The sequence below is a fragment of the Poecilia reticulata genome, chromosome 3 (genome assembly GCF_904066995.2).
Source record: "Poecilia reticulata chromosome 3, P_reticulata-male-v2, whole genome shotgun sequence".
NCBI classification, from domain to species: domain Eukaryota; kingdom Metazoa; phylum Chordata; class Actinopteri; order Cyprinodontiformes; family Poeciliidae; genus Poecilia; species Poecilia reticulata.
The window spans coordinates 35,661,138-35,676,589 of NC_088832.1; the positions used below are offsets into that span (position 1 = coordinate 35,661,138).

The window sequence follows — 15,452 nt, forward strand, 5'->3', positions numbered from 1 at the left end:
GCAATTTTCTGGCTGGTCGCCAATTACCGATCTTTAAAAAGTTTAACCTGCTGATTCCAACTTTGACGATTTTGTTTCTTGTCTGAAATGTTTGTAAATATAAATAAAGTCACTGAGTTGGTAACCATGCAGACATGACATGGTGGGCGGGGCCAGTCTGGTGGGCGGGGCTAACAGGCAAACTTGTTCAGACCTTTGCTGACATAGATCGGATCGGCTTCACGTTGAACTACCGGCTGATCACTGATCTCCCAAAATTAAGGAAATTGGCGCTGGTGAATCGGTGCACCCCTTCGTAAAAATCAGCTGCAGCTGGACGCTCCCAGCCGACCAGCTGCATTAGTGTCAGAATTATGACGTAAAAAGTTCAGATTGCGGCCCGAATTACAGCCCCCACCGCCATTGAAGACAGGAAAAAAATTCCACCAAAGATTTCTGAATTTTAAAATTAATCTCAGAAATTTTCTAGAAAAAAATGTGGAAAGTTTCTCAGCTTGAAAAGTAAAAAAAAAAACTTTTGAAACTGATAAATTCAAAAAATTTTCAAAGTTTTATTCTAGAAAATATGTAAAATGAATTTTGGGGGGAAATTTCCCTGAACACGCCGTCGTAGAATTATTGATGTCCGCATGTAAACAAAAAATACTAGATAAAGTATCGAGTCCAAATTCTGATAAATCAAAATTCAAACCAAACCAACCAGCTGGGAGCACGGTGGGAGCTGCATCATGCTGCGGGGCTGCCAGTGGATTCTTTGTTGTGACCCGTCGGGTCAGAACCAGAGCCTGGTGGTTCTGGCCGGGGTCGGTAACTGGATCCTTCCCGCCCTTCCAGGCGCGTCGGACCTGGCCGAGCCGGCCTCGGGCCCGGCGCTGCCGGCGGCGGCGCTGTGCTGGGTGTGGCTGGTGGACCTGGAGCGGACCGCGGCGCTGCTGGTGGGCCGCTGCCTGGGCGGGATGCTGCAGGGCGCCGCCGCCTCGCCGGAGGAGAACCACGCCGCCTACTGGCTGAAAACGCCGCTGTTCAGCAACGGCCTGGAGACGGACATCCCGCAGCTCGGTACCGGCCGGCCCACCAGCGGTTCTGTGTGGTTCTGTGTGGTTCTGACTGCGCTGTCCCTGCAGATTGGGTCATCGGCTCGCTGCTGGAGGCGGCGCTGTCCGGGAACGAGGAGCAGAAGCCTCTGGACCGGCCGCTGCGCCCGGACCTCAGCGTCCTGCTGGACCTGGCGCTGGGCTCCTCCAAAGAACCCGCCAACAGCCTCTGGATCAACATGCAGGACTACGCCATCAGCAAAGGTCTGACCCACAACCAGAACCAGAGCAGAACCAGAACTGGGCCTGACTGCCGTGTCTCCTGTTGCAGACTGGGACAACGCGTCTCTGAACAACGAGTCCCTGCTGGACACCGTGTCCAGGTTCTGCCTGGCCGCGATGCTGAAGCACAGCGGCCTGCTGGGCCCCGCCTGCGGCGAGGGCAGGTGAGCCGACCCCTGACCTTTCACCCCGCTCTCCTCTCCTCCGCCGCTGACTCTGCCTTCCCAGCAGGTACCAGCCGTCCAAGTCTCTGGCCGAAGTCTACCGCAGCGTCTACAAGGTCCGGAACCGCCTGCTGGCCTGCAAGAACCTGGACTTCATCCAGACCCGGTCTTCATCCCGAGAGAGGCGGGTCGGTCCCAGTTCACTGCCTGTTCACTCCCAGTACCCTCACAGTTCCATCCCAGTTCCCTCCCAGTTCCTTCCCAGTTCCCTCCCAGTTCTCTCCCAGTTCTCTCCCAGTTCCCTCCCTGTTCTCTCACTGTTCCCTCCCAGTTCCCTCCCAGTTCCTTCCCAGTTCCATCCCAGTTCACTCCTTGTTCTCTCCCAGTTCCCTCCCAGTTCCCTCCCAGTTCCTTCCCAGTTCCATCCCAGTTCACTCCCAGTTCCCTCCCAGTTCCCTCCCTGTTCTCTCACTGTTCCCTCCCAGTTCCCTCCCAGTTCCTTCCCAGTTCCATCCCAGTTCACTCCCAGTTCCCTCCTTGTTCTCTCCTTGTTCTCTCCCAGTTCCCTCCCAGTTCCCTCCTTGTTCTCTCCCAGTTCCCTCCCAGTTCCCTCCCAGTTCCCTCCCAGTTCCCTCCCAGTTCCTTCCCAGTTCCATCCCAGTTCACTCCCAGTTCCCTCCCAGTTCCCTCCCTGTTCTCTCCCTGTTCCCTCCCAGTTCCCTCCCAGTTCCTTCCCAGTTCCATCCCAGTTCACTCCCAGTTCCCTCCTTGTTCTCTCCTTGTTCTCTCCCAGTTCCCTCCCAGTTCCCTCCTTGTTCTCTCCTTGTTCTCTCCCAGTTCCCTCCCAGTTCCCTCCTTGTTCTCTCCCAGTTCCATCCCAGTTCACTCCCAGTTCCCTCCTTGTTCTCTCCTTGTTCTCTCCCAGTTCCCTCCCAGTTCCCTCCTTGTTCTCTCCCAGTTCCCTCCCAGTTCCCTCCCAGTTCCCTCCCAGTTCCTTCCCAGTTCCTTCCCAGTTCCCTCCCAGTTCCCTCCCAGTTCCATCCCAGTTCACTCCCAGTTCCCTCCTTGTTCTCTCCTTGTTCTCTCCCAGTTCCCTCCCAGTTCCCTCCTTGTTCTCTCCCAGTTCCCTCCCAGTTCCCTCCCAGTTCCCTCCCAGTTCCTTCCCAGTTCCTTCCCAGTTCCCTCCCAGTTCCCTCCCAGTTCACTCCCAGTTCCTTCCCAGTTCCCTTCCTGTTCTCTCCCAGTTCTCTCCCAGTTCTCTCCCAGTTCCCTCCCTGTTCTCTCCCAGTTCTCTCCCAGTTCATTTATTAAGATCTGCTACTTTATTGACTTGCCGTATTTTTATAAATTCTCTTATTTTTGACACTTTATTTTCATTATATTGACACTTTGTTCTCCTAATGTTCCGACTTTTTCTCATCTTTGTATTATTATGATTTTATTCTTGATATCAGCTGTTAGTTTTGCTGATCTTTAATTATTTAAGTTTCAGATCATTTCATAATTCTGATCATAACTGCAAGTTGCTGACGATTTGAATTAAAATCTGATCAGACTTCTGTTCCGGCCGAGTTCCTCCTCTAGGGGGCGCTGCTCTCAGAAAGGTGGGGGAAGAGTCCCTGACGGACAGGAAGTCGGTGATGGATTCCAAAATAAAAGCAGAGTCTGACGTTGTGGTGCAGATCTCGGACAACCAGGACTCACTGGACATGGACCCCCAGGAGAACTCGTTCACCCGCACCATCGACGAGGAGGCGGAGCTGGAGGAGCGGGCCGACCGCGAGCGGGAAGACGGACACCAGGATCAGGACGAGGAGGAAGAGGACCGGGAGCACGAAGTCATGACCGCAGGAAGTGAGTACAGCCCTGGAGCCCGGCCGCTTCCTGTCCAGAAACGCTCTGATCTGGACCTAATCTGGTCCAACATGCTGGTTCATCACTTCTTCTTCTGGTCCCAGGAATTCACGTTTAACAAACAGGAAGCAGAATCAGATTTTAGGTCTGGATCAAAACTGTTCAGTGTTTCTGAGTTAGAGATGCTCCGATCCGATATTAATGTCTGCATTAGGGATGCTCCGGTCATCCATGGGGCCGATCTATGCTGATCTCTGCCGATCTCTGCCGATCTCTGCCGGTCTTTGCCGATCTCTGCCGGTCTCTGCCGGTCGCCGATCTCTGCCGGTCTCTGCCGGTCTCTGCCGGTCGCCGATCTCTGCCGGTATCTGCCGATCTCTGCTGATCTATGCCGGTCGCCACCGATCTCTGCCGGTCTCTGCCGGTCTCTGCCGATCTCTGCCGGTCGCCGATCTCTGCCGGTCTCTGCCGATCTCTGCTGATCTATGCCGGTCGCCACCGATCTCTGCCGGTCTCTGCCGGTCTCTGCCGATCTCTGCCGGTCGCCTGGAATGGCTGTTAAATCTTCGCTTGAGGTGTAAATGATGCCATGTTATCTGGCAAAATGGAAAAATTATCTGGCAATAAATTCCCCTAATTTAGACACAATAGACGTATTTTAAAACGTATCTAATTGTCTAAAGTTCCCTGCTGCAGCTGTAAGCAGCTGTTCGGTGTGAGAGGCTGAGCGACTCCGTCTGTGAAACTTCCAGCAGCGACTTGAGACGCTGATCGATCACCAATCATGCACTTTCCACAGAAATCAGCCGGTTATGATCAGTGGCCGGTCGATCGGCACACCATTTCACTTTATGTTGGTAAATTAACAATATTACAAAATAACAATAACATCTCTAGAAAGGAATTCTAGATTGTATTAGTTATTGATAAGTGAACTTTCTGAACCATGTGACAGAAAGTCGGTTTTTCACACAGTTTATTTTCTGTTGGTGGTTCGGCTGCTGCCTGCACCGACTGAACAGATTAAAGCTGTTTTTACATGTTTTAGTGATAAATGTATTTATAGCCAGAGTTAGCAAACACATTTATTATTCTGTGCATTTATGTCTGTGTTAAATGAAATGTTTCAAGTCAGTTCAGCTGTTTCTTGTATCGGAGCCGATGCTGAACCTCAGATATCGGAATCAGAAGTGAAAGCAGCGGCTCTGCGGCTTTTTGTTTTAACTGCTGAAGTTTCCAGGCTGCTCCACTCTAACCCTGCATCCGTCTGTGTGTCTGTGTGTGTGTCTGTGTGTGTGTGTGTGTGTGTCTGTGTGTGTGTGTGTCTGTGTGTGTGTGTCTGTGTGTGTGTGTGTGTCTGTGTCTGTGTCTGTCTGTGCTCGATGCACAACGCAGAAATCTTTCAATGTTTCCTCTCAGCGCGGGAGGTGGCTCGGAGCCGGGACCGGGAGCGGGCCAGCAGCGGGACGGGCCCGGGTTCTGGGTCGGCGTCCCGCAGCCTGGCGCTGGGACCCGGTGTCCCAGCGCCAGGCCCTGGGGAGGAGGAGGAGGAGGAGGAGGCGGCGCAGTCGCAGGAGGAGCGGCGGGGCAGCGCGGGGCTCCCGGAGGGCCAGGACCTGTACACGGCCGCCTGCAACTCGGTCATCCACCGCTGCGCCCTGCTGCTGCTCGGGGTCAGCCCGGTCCTGGGAGAGCTGGGCAAGCAGAACCAGGAGGACGGCCCGGCCCAGTCGGCCACCGGAACGCAGGACTGTCTGGGCTTCATGACCAGGTACAGGGGGAGGAGCCGGGGGGCGATGGGGATGATGCATGCGGTAAATTAACTTCCTGGATGCAAATTTAAGAGAAAAGTTGTTGGTTTGAAGCACAGAACCCTGCAGAACTCCAGAACTAAAGGTGCTGCTGAAAAACTAAAATTCCCAGAATGAGGCCTGCTGAGGCAGGGGTTCCCAAAGAGGGGGGCGGGACCCACAAGGGGTCGCAAGACACCATGCAGGAGGTCGAGAAATGATTTTCAGAATCATAGTGAGATGGTGTATGGAGGGCCAAAAGGGCCAAAATTACATCAATAATCTATACATATCATGATATAAATTATTGAATGAGTTAATTCATTTTACATTTTTTATATAATGATGCATTAAATAAGGAATAGAGATATCATGAAATAAATACATGCACCATTAAATGTCATTAAATAATGTACAGGTTTATATAATCATTAAATACTAAATTGATCTAAAAATATGTAGATTTATTTTTACTGAATGGAGGAAATGATTCTGTTTCCAGGAGTGAGAGTCTGAGTGCAGAGAGCCGCTCGGTGCAGAGCAGCTCCAGCTACCGGCTCATCAAGTCCCGCAGCGAGTCGGACCTGTCCCAGCCCGAGTCCGACGAGGAGAGCTACAGCCTGGTAAGGAAGCTCCGCCCCCACTGCTCTGGGCCCTGGTGTCCCCTAGTGTACCCTGGGTCTTAGTGTCCCATGGTGTCCCCTGGTTCCCCTAGTGTACCCTGGTGTCCCCTAGTGTCCCCTGGTGTCCCTTGGGCCATAGTGTTCCCTGGTGTCCCCTGATGTCCCCTAGTGTGTCCCCTGAGGTCCCCTAGTGTCCCCTGGGCCCTAGTGTCTTCTGTGTCCTGGTGTCCCCTAGTGTGTCCCCTAGTGTCACCTGGTGTCTCCTAGTGTCCTCTGTGTCCCCTAGTGTGTCCCCTAGTGTGTCTCCTAGTGTGTCCCCTGGTGTCCCCTAGTGTCCCCTGGGCCCTAGTGTCTTCTGTGTCCTGGTGTCCTCTAGTGTGTCCCCTAGTGTGTCTCCTAGTGTGTCCCCTGGTGTCCCCTGTGTCCCCAGCTGAAGGCTGTGTGTGTTTTCTGCTGCAGAGTGGACGCAGGAACGTGGATCTGGACCTGGCCTCCTCCCCGAAGAAGAGAGGTACTGATGTGGGAGGAGACGAGGAGACGAGGCTGCTTGTTGTCGTCATGGTTCATCTGTCCCCTCGTCCCATCGGTACCGGTTCTTCATCGTCTCCTCCTCTTCCTCCCAGGAATGCTCCACAGCTCCCCCGACTCGCTGGCGGAGTCCTGGTTCCGGTCCAAGCTCAGCCGGCAGCGCAGCTACGGCTCGGCCCACTCCTACGGGGAGTCGGACCTGGACCTGAGCCGCTCGCTGGGGGTCCACGCCCTCATCGACAACACGGTGAGCTTCGTCAGCGGCGACGTGGGCCTGGCGCCCGCCTTCAAGGAGCCCGAGGAGGGCATGTGCACCAACCCGCAGGCCGCCATCTTGGCCATGGAGCAGCAGCAGAGCAGGGCGGAGGTGAGGCGGCGGCGTTATCCTCAACCCAACTTTATTCATAACGCAGCGAACGAACGAACAGCACGACTAAACAAAACGTCACAACCAGCAGAAACGACGACGTCACCCAGGAGAGTTCAAGTCCTTTACTAGAAGGTTACATTAAAAACATTAAATAAATCTAAATAGAAAAATATATAAAAAACATGCTATTTATTTTCTACTTAAAAAAGGTTTTAATTAAAACAAATTCAAAAATATTTACTAAATAAAATCATTTTATAAGATATGTTTTGTATCTTATTTTTATTCTACTTTTTAATTTTTTCTGAATGAAAATAAATTTAAAAATATATTTTTCATTCAATTAAAAACAGAATATAAATATAAATTATCTTTAAAATGACAACTTATTCATTTATAGACTATTTTAAAAAGAGGAGAAAATAAAAATATTCACACTTTATTTTGATTCCATTTTAAATCTTGTAATATTTTTGTTTAATTTTTGTTGTAATTTTATTTACTTTTTACTTTGTTTCCATTTCAAAATACTTTAAAATTTTGTTATTATTAATTAAATTCTCAATGCTTCTCATATTGAGACGAAACATGTGGAGCACATTAAAACGGAAATCTGCTCGTTTAAGGTTTTACTGTTCGCTGTTCCTTTAAACGGTTTAAATGCTTCATCATGTGACTGTGGCTGCAGCTGCGGTTGGAGGCGCTGCACCAGATCGTGGTGCTGATCTCCGGCATGGAAGAGAAGGGCAGCCAGCAGGGCGGCGCCGCCGAGCGGCCGGGCGGCGCCTTCCAGTCCTCCTCCCTGCTCACCTCGGTCCGGCTGCAGTTCCTGGCCGGATGCTTCGGCCTCGGCACCGTGGGCAGCGGCGGCCTGAAGAGGGAGAGCGTGCAGCTGCACCACTACCAGGTGAGGAAGAGGAGGAGGAGGAGGAGCTCTGGCCCGGTTCTGTGGTCCGGTTCTGACTGGCACGTTTGTGCTGCAGGATGGGATCAAAGCGGCCAAGCGGAGCCTGCAGATGGAGATCCAGACGGCCGTCCATAAGATCTACCAGCAGCTGTCGGTGACTCTGGAGCGCGCCCTGCAGGCCAACAAGCACCACATCGGTACCGACGCTCACACACAGCTGGTGTCTGAACCGGGTCCATCCACACGTACGCGGATGTCTGACGAACCAATCAGAGCTTCAGCAACACATAACGATTAAAGGGAAGATTTGCTAATTCTCCTTTTTAGCTTTTGCACCAAAAACCAGTTTTCAGGACTTTTTAGAGGTAAACGCATTTCAGTCTGCAGCAGATAATGCGGTGATGACATCACATTGTTACCGTTTGCCATTTAGAGGAGGAAAGATGGCTGCTGTCAGAGAGGGTTTTATGTTGGCTCAGACTTTCCCTTGATTTTGTATAAACACAGCTGTTCCAATATGTTCCTTAAAGGTGTGGAGGAGATGCATTTATTTTACACAGGCCCAGCTTCACGTGGACCAGGCCTCAGTCTGACCCTCTGCTTCCTCCTCCTCTGCAGAAGCCCAGCAGCGCCTCCTGCTGGTGACGGTGTTTGCGCTCAGCGTGCGCTACCAGCCCGTGGACGTGTCCCTGGCCATCTCCAGCGGCCTCCTCAATGTGCTGTCGCAGCTCTGCGGCACCGAGACGATGCTGGGCCAGCCGCTGCAGCTGCTGCAGAAGCCGGGCGTGTCGCAGCTAAGCACCGCCCTGAAGGTGGCCTCCACCCGCCTGCTGCAGATCCTGGCCATCAGCACCGGGTAACGCCGCCGCAGCGCCTCCAGGGCCCAGAGCGCCTCTAACCCAGCGGCCTGTCTGTCCCTGCAGGACGTACGCCGACAAGCTGAGTCCCAAGGTGGTGCAGGCGCTGCTGGACCTGCTGTGCAGCCAGCTGAAGAACCTGCTGGCCCAGGCGGGAGGCAGCCGGCTGGCGGCAGGGAAGGACCCGGACGACTCCAAGACGGACGACGGCCCCGACTCTGACAAGAAGGACTTCAGAGGTTAGCTCAGCATCTAGGTTAACACACATCCACGTCTCCGTCTGCCTCTGAATTCAGTTTTCTTATGTAAACAACACTAAACGGTAACAGACGCAGAAATCCCTCCGGATCCATTTCCCTCACACGTCTAGTAAAGCAGCCAGTCTCAGGTTTGTTCAAATATAATTCAGCCAACATTTAACCGTTAAACAAAGGTACCTGCTGAAATGCATTCAACATTATTTCTGTCAGATTACAGCAGTCATCAAGCATCTGGGCCGGTTATTTTATGGCTTAAATAACAAATAAAAGTCTGATCTTACCTTTTGTCCTGGAGAAAAACGGCCTAGAACACGCTGCCACCAAATAATCTGTTCAACGTCTCCCTTAAAGGGATAGTATTATGTATTTTCTATGCACACATTTTATGGCAGTCAAGTCACTTCATTACCTTCAGTTGTTATAAAAATGACTTTTATATCAAATATGTCTTGAAAGAAATTTGACTTTTGCAATTTAATGCCTTGAAATTGGCCCTCTGTGTCTTTAAGAAGCTCCTGCTCTTCCTGAAGCTCCGCCTTCAGGAAGTCGTCCCAACGTGGCTCCTCTGTTGGCCCTTTAACAATGTTTTTACCAGCTCTGAGCTAATTGCTGCTGGCTAGTCTGAAGGAGCTGAGTGGGGAGGAACTGTCCCGCGAAGGCGGAGCTAGGTGCACCCAGGCGTTTTCCACGGCTGAGTGGTTGCCATGGAGATTAAAGGATTTCTCAAGCATGAAAGAATGAAGGCAACACTCCAGGTTCATTTTTGATGAGGGAGAAATTATTATAACATGATGGAAAGCTCAGAAAAAGTCAGTCCTGGGTGATTCTGGCCCTTTAATCTTCACGCTGCTGTCACCAAATATTAAAAATCCAAAACCTGCCTTTTTTGATAAAGGAGACTCAAGTCGGCTGATTCTTCTGAACTTTTATTGGGAGATAAAAATGATTCGCTAATGCTAATCATGCTGGTAGAAGATGCTAAAACCAGCAGCGGCTCAGAACCTGGAGGTCCGCTCCAGGTTTGGGTAAAAACTGGAGTAGGGGCTCAAGTCGGAGCTGTGGCTCCCGTTGATGTCCGTCCTGCAGATCGTCTCCAGATTGCCGATTTTCCTCTGGCTCAACGTTTCTGTTGTCCAGCTTTAATCCGGAAGCAGCACACCGCAGAGCTCCACCTCGGGGACTTCCTGGTCTTCCTGCGCAGGGTGGTCTCCTCCAAGGCCATCCAGTCCAAGATGGCGTCCCCCAAATGGACCGAGGTTCTGCTGAACATCGCCGCTCAGAAGTGCTGCTCAGGTGCGCCCTCTGCAGGTAGCAGGTGCGAGTGGTCGAAGGTGGGGACATTAACGGATGCTAAATGTTGCAGGAGTTCCTCTGGTGGGGAACATGAGAACCCGCCTGCTGGCTCTGCATGTGCTGGAGGCCGTCCTGCCGGCCTGCGAGGCCAACATGGAGGACGACCAGCTGACCCAGGTAGGGGGCGCTGCGGAGCCGCACTTCCTGAAGCCGCACTTCCTGAAGCCGCACTTCCTGAAGACGCACTTCCTGAAGCCGCACTTCCTGAAGCCGCACTTCCTGAAGCCGCACTTCCTGAAGCCGCCCGCGGTTTACAGTTCTGCCTGTTTGCTTCTTTCTGTTTCTGTCTTTTTTCTGTTTTTCTTTTTCTGTTGTTTTTCTTCTCTCTGTCCTGATGTCTCTGTCTCTCTGTCCTGATGTCTCTGTCTTGATGTCTCTGTCCTGATGTCTCTGTCTCTCTGTCCTGATGTCTCTGTCCTGATGTCTCTGTCTCTCTGTCCTGATGTCTCTGTCTCTCTGTCCTGATGTCTCTGTCCTGATGTCTCTGTCTTGATGTCTCTGTCCTGATGTCTCTGTCTCTCTGTCCTGATGTCTCTGTCCTGATGTCTCTCTCTCTCTGTCCTGATGTCTCTGTCTCTCTGTCCTGATGTCTCTCTCTCTCTGTCCTGATGTCTCTGTCTCTCTGTCCTGATGTCTCTGTCCTGATGTCTCTCTCTCTCTGTCCTGATGTCTCTGTCTCTCTGTCCTGATGTCTCTGTCCTGATGTCTCTCTCTCTCTCTGTCCTGATGTCTCTCTCTCTCTGTCCTGATGTCTCTGTCTCTCTGTCCTGATGTCTCTGTCCTGATGTCTCTGTCTCTCTGTCCTGATGTCTCTGTCCTGATGTCTCTCTCTCTCTGTCCTGATGTCTCTGTCCTGATGTCTCTCTCTCTCTGTCCTGATGTCTCTCTCTCGATGTCTCTGTCCTGATGTCTCTGTCTCTCTGTCCTAATGTCTCTCTCTCTCGATGTCTCTGTCCTGATGTCTCTGTCTCTCTCTCGATGTCTCTCTCTCGATGTCTCTGTCTCTCTGTCCTGATGTCTCTCTCTCGATGTCTCTGTCCTGATGTCTCTGTCTCTGTGCTGATGTCTGTCTCTCTGTCCTGATGTCTCTGTCTCTGTGCTGATGTCTCTCTCTCTGTCCTGATGTCTCTGTCTCTCTGTCCTGATGTCTCTGTCTCTCTGTCCTGATGTCTCTGTCTCTGTGCTGATGTCTCTCTCTCTGTCCTGATGTCTCTGTCTCTCTGTCCTGATGTCTCTGTCCTGATGTCTCTCTCTCTCTGTCCTGATGTCTCTGTCTCTCTGTCCTGATGTCTCTGTCCTGATGTCTCTGTCTCTCTGTCCTGATGTCTCTGTCCTGATGTCTCTGTCTCTCTGTCCTGATGTCTCTGTCCTGATGTCTCTCTCTCTCTGTCCTGATGTCTCTGTCCTGATGTCTCTCTCTCTCTGTCCTGATGTCTCTCTCTCGATGTCTCTGTCCTGATGTCTCTGTCTCTCTGTCCTAATGTCTCTCTCTCTCGATGTCTCTGTCCTGATGTCTCTGTCTCTCTCTCGATGTCTCTCTCTCGATGTCTCTGTCTCTCTGTCCTGATGTCTCTCTCTCGATGTCTCTGTCCTGATGTCTCTGTCCTGATGTCTCTGTCTCTGTGCTGATGTCTCTCTCTCTGTCCTGATGTCTCTGTCTCTCTGTCTTGATGTCTCTGTCCTGATGTCTCTGTCCTCCAGGTCGTGGACCGTCTCTTCTCTCTGCTGTCTGACTGCATGTGGGAAGCTCCGGTCGCTCAGGCCAAACACTCCATCCAGATCAGGGAGAAGCTCCAGGAGCTGAAGCTGCAGGTGAGGGCGTCGTCACGGCGACCCTGGTCCCCCAGGTGGACGCGGGACGCTGACATCTGTTTGGTCGGCAGGGCGAGGCGGAGGAGGAAGACGAGAACCTTCCCATCCAGGAAGTGTCCTTCGACCCGGAGAAGGCGCAGTGCTGCGTGGTGGAGAACGGCCAGGGCCTGACGCACGGCAGCGGGGGCAAAGGTTACGGCCTGGCGTCCACCGGCATCTCCTCCGGATGCTACCAGTGGAAGGTGACCCCAGCCTGGAAATCACCTGGAAAACACCTGGAAAGCCCAGCTAACCGCTGCTTTTCCCTGCTGCAGTTCTACATCGTGAAGGAGAACCGTGGCAACGAGGGGACGTGCGTGGGCGTGTCCCGCTGGCCCGTCCACGACTTCAACCACCGCACCACGTCGGACATGTGGCTGTACCGCGCCTACAGCGGGAACCTGTACCACAACGGAGAGCAGACGCTGACGCTCAGCAGCTTCACGCAGGGAGACTTCATCACCTGCGTCCTCGACATGGAGGCCAGAACCGTCTCCTTCAGCAAGAACGGGGAGGTCAGTTTCTTCCTTCCACCTGACTTTCCCAGTTAAACACAGAGCCGCTGTTGGATGTGACAGAAAGTTATTCAGTTCCGTTCTGAATGTTGATGTTTACATCGATCCAGTCTGATTCCCTCCTTCTGCTTTATCCTCTTTCCGGTCTCTTTCTCATTTCTTATTCTATTCCTTCTTCCCTTGTTCCCGTATTTCCTTTCTTTGATCCTCTCATCATCACCTCCTTTTCCTTTTTTGTGTTTTTCTTCCTTCCTTCCTCCAGGAGCCGAAGTTGGCGTTTGAGGATGTCGACGCGGCCGAGTTGTTTCCTTGTGTCATGTTCTACAGCAGTAACCCGGGAGAGAAGGTAGCCGCCGCTGCCGCCGCCGCCGCCGCTTAGAGTCCAAACGTTCAGCAGGAAGTGGCTCCCTCACACTTCCTGTTTCCTCTGCAGGTGAAGATCTGCGACATGCAGATGAGAGGGACGCCACGCGACCTCCTGCCCGGCGACCCCGTCTGCAGCCCCACCCCCACGGTGCTGGTGGAGGCCACGGCCCAGCTGGTCCGCATCCTGCACCGCACCGACCGCTGGACGCCGCGCATCAACAGCGCCATCATCCAACGGCTGCAGAAGATCAAGCCCTGCTTCCGGGACGCCGCCGCGGGGGGGCCGGCCGGCGGCCAGCGGCTGAAGAAGAGCCGCTCGGTGCAGAGCCGCGAGGAGCACGACGCCCAGAGGGAGAGCCCCGACGCTCCGCCCAGGGCGGAGGAGGACCGGGGGCGGCACGGCCGGCAGCACGGCCTGGCGGACCTGGCCGAGCCGCACCTGCGCAGCCTCTGCTGCGACGTGTGGCCGGTTCTGGCCGTGATCGGGGGGGCGGACGGCGGGCTGCGCGTCGGCGGCCGTTGCATCCACAAGCAGACGGGACGCCACGCCACGCTGCTGGGCGTGGCCAAGGAGGGCAGCAGCTCGGCCAAGGTCCAGTGGGACGAGGCCGAGATCACCATCAGGTACCGGAACCGCAGAACCCAGACGGTTGTGACCCAGACGCTCATTTAAGTAACACAAGAACCTGACTGGGTTCTGATCCAAACACTCATTTAACGACCATCTGTTGGCTCCGTTAACGTTTTAACTTCGGTCAGAATATTTGTCACTGTTTTCATCATCATCATTCTAACTTCAGGTTGTTTGGCATTTTCCTCGTCTTTCTCGTCTCTCCATGTTTTCTGTTTCTGGAACGTTTTTCCTCATAAATCTGTCGTTCAGGAACCCGGTCGGTTCTGGAACCGGGTCGTTGGTTTCCTCCTTCGTGTCGCTCCGCCTCTCCATCACCCATTTCCCTCCATTTCCACCAGTTTCCCCCGTTTTCCTCCGTTTTCCTCCGTTTTCCTCCGTTTCACTCCGTTTCCCTCTCCTTGTCTCTCTTCGCTCCACTTCCTCCCATTAAAGCTTCCCAACTTTCTGGTCGCCTAGTGACACGCCGCTGTACAATCTGGAGCCGTGCGAGCCGCTGCCATTCGACGTGGGCCGGTTCCGGGGCCTGACCTCGTCGCTGCTGCTGGACCTCACCTACCTGACCAGCATCCACGAGGAGACCGCCGCCAAGCTGGGCGGGCGCCGCCACGACAGGAAGCACCGCAACGCCGCCTCCGTTGGCCACGAGCCCAGCTGCGCCGACGACAGGCCGGACGGCCAGAAGGACGCCGCCGCCTCCGAGCTGAGGGTGTCCCACAGCCTGGAGGAGGTCAAGGCTCACCTGGCACCCAACTCCAAGTCCGAGAGCGAGATCTCATCTGTCGCCGGCGGAAACGAGGCTCTGTTCGGCCCGGCGCCCAACGCTGCCACAGAGGCGGGCAAGAAGAAAGGCCACGACCATGGCGGGCGCCACGAGGCTCCACCCATCAGCACACAGTCAGAGATCCACGCCGTACAGCTGTCCTACCTCTACCTGGGCGCCATGAAGACCCTGAGCACCCTGCTGAGCTGCAGCAAGTACGCCGAGCTGCTGCTCATCCCCAAGGTACACACGCTAATGCTAGCAATGCTAGCAGCATGCAGGCAGAGGGGGGGGTTGAAGGGGGGTCAATCGGGTGTTTTTCTGTGTGGAATCGGCTGAAACCTCCGATATCGGCAGAGGAGAAAATGGATCCTTGATATTTACATTCCTTAAAGACTCTCACAGCTTATCTTGATGTTTAAGCTGCTTCCTGATTCTATGTCATTTATGTTTGGGTGGTGCGTTCACTGACTGTAGGAAATGTGGGATTTCTAGTGTCGTCTTGGCCACAAACGACTGAATCTGTTGCTTAGGGCTGCAGTTGTCGCCCCCTGCTGGTCAGTGTTAGAAGTGCAGAGCGTTGTGTTGGCGCTAACCCAGCGACTCTCTCGAACATCCAGGTGGTCCCCGAGGCGGCGCCGAGCGGCCACAACGCCGACCTGAACGCCGGCGGCGGCGCGGCGCCGCCCTCGCCCGTCTTCCAGGAGGAGGTGGAGATGCGGACGGCGCTGCAGTTCCTCATGCGCCACATGGTGAAGCGCGCCGTGATGCGCTCCCCGATCAAACGCGCGCTGGGCCTGGCGGACCTGGAGAGAGCGCAGGCCATGATCTACAAGCTGGTGGTGAACGGGCTGCTGGATGAGCCCAGCGGCGGGAAGTCCAGGCCGGGTGAGAGCAGAACCTCATCAGAACCAGGCTGGGGTCAGATGAGCTGGAGCCTGGGTTCTGTTGGCCGTTAGAAACTCGTGATAATCCAGATTCTGCACGTTCTGTCTGACGGTTGATGCTTTTACTCAGTCTGTGTTTCGTGTCTCAGGGGCGAGGAGCGAGCCTGAAGGGGAAGGCGAGGGCGGCGAGGGCGAGCAGCTGGCCCAGACGCCCATCACCACCAGCCCCTCGGCCTCCAGCACCACCTCCTTCATGAGCTCCTCCCTGGAGGACACCACCACCGCCACCACGCCCGTCACCGACACCGAGACCGTCCCCGCCTCCGAGTCCCCGGGCGTCATGCCGCTCAGCCTGCTCAGGTGGGAACTCGCTGCGGTTCGGCTCCATCACGGAGACACGAGAGGAAGCCACCGCTT

The 15,452-nt window shown here is 53.9% G+C and overlaps 2 protein-coding genes across 10 annotated transcripts in view; one reads left to right on the top strand and one right to left on the bottom strand.

Annotated features, from left to right (window-relative positions):
• LOC103460101 (voltage-gated potassium channel regulatory subunit KCNG4-like) overlaps positions 1-15,452 on the bottom strand; it is a 258,663-nt gene that overhangs the window by 121,857 nt on the left and 121,354 nt on the right. The window lies entirely within an intron of this gene.
• herc1 (HECT and RLD domain containing E3 ubiquitin protein ligase family member 1) overlaps positions 1-15,452 on the top strand; it is a 49,637-nt gene that overhangs the window by 14,538 nt on the left and 19,647 nt on the right. For 4 of the 8 annotated variants that reach the window (XM_081605639.1, XM_081605638.1, XM_081605644.1 and 1 more), the window contains exons 18-40: positions 835-1,059; positions 1,125-1,298; positions 1,366-1,480; positions 1,545-1,668; positions 3,163-3,334; positions 4,730-5,105; positions 5,627-5,747; positions 6,207-6,258; positions 6,371-6,642; positions 7,334-7,552; positions 7,629-7,749; positions 8,171-8,408; positions 8,476-8,648; positions 9,807-9,962; positions 10,033-10,139; positions 11,724-11,834; positions 11,906-12,076; positions 12,149-12,388; positions 12,651-12,734; positions 12,822-13,378; positions 13,821-14,391; positions 14,769-15,036; positions 15,185-15,395. In XM_081605639.1, the coding sequence (XP_081461765.1) occupies positions 835-1,059; positions 1,125-1,298; positions 1,366-1,480; positions 1,545-1,668; positions 3,163-3,334; positions 4,730-5,105; positions 5,627-5,747; positions 6,207-6,258; positions 6,371-6,642; positions 7,334-7,552; positions 7,629-7,749; positions 8,171-8,408; positions 8,476-8,648; positions 9,807-9,962; positions 10,033-10,139; positions 11,724-11,834; positions 11,906-12,076; positions 12,149-12,388; positions 12,651-12,734; positions 12,822-13,378; positions 13,821-14,391; positions 14,769-15,036; positions 15,185-15,395 (4,858 nt within the window). The remainder of the gene's footprint in view (positions 1-834; positions 1,060-1,124; positions 1,299-1,365; positions 1,481-1,544; positions 1,669-3,162; positions 3,335-4,729; positions 5,106-5,626; positions 5,748-6,206; positions 6,259-6,370; positions 6,643-7,333; positions 7,553-7,628; positions 7,750-8,170; positions 8,409-8,475; positions 8,649-9,806; positions 9,963-10,032; positions 10,140-11,723; positions 11,835-11,905; positions 12,077-12,148; positions 12,389-12,650; positions 12,735-12,821; positions 13,379-13,820; positions 14,392-14,768; positions 15,037-15,184; positions 15,396-15,452) is intronic. The other 4 variants (XM_081605640.1, XM_081605645.1, XM_081605642.1 and 1 more) reach the window with 3 other exon arrangements.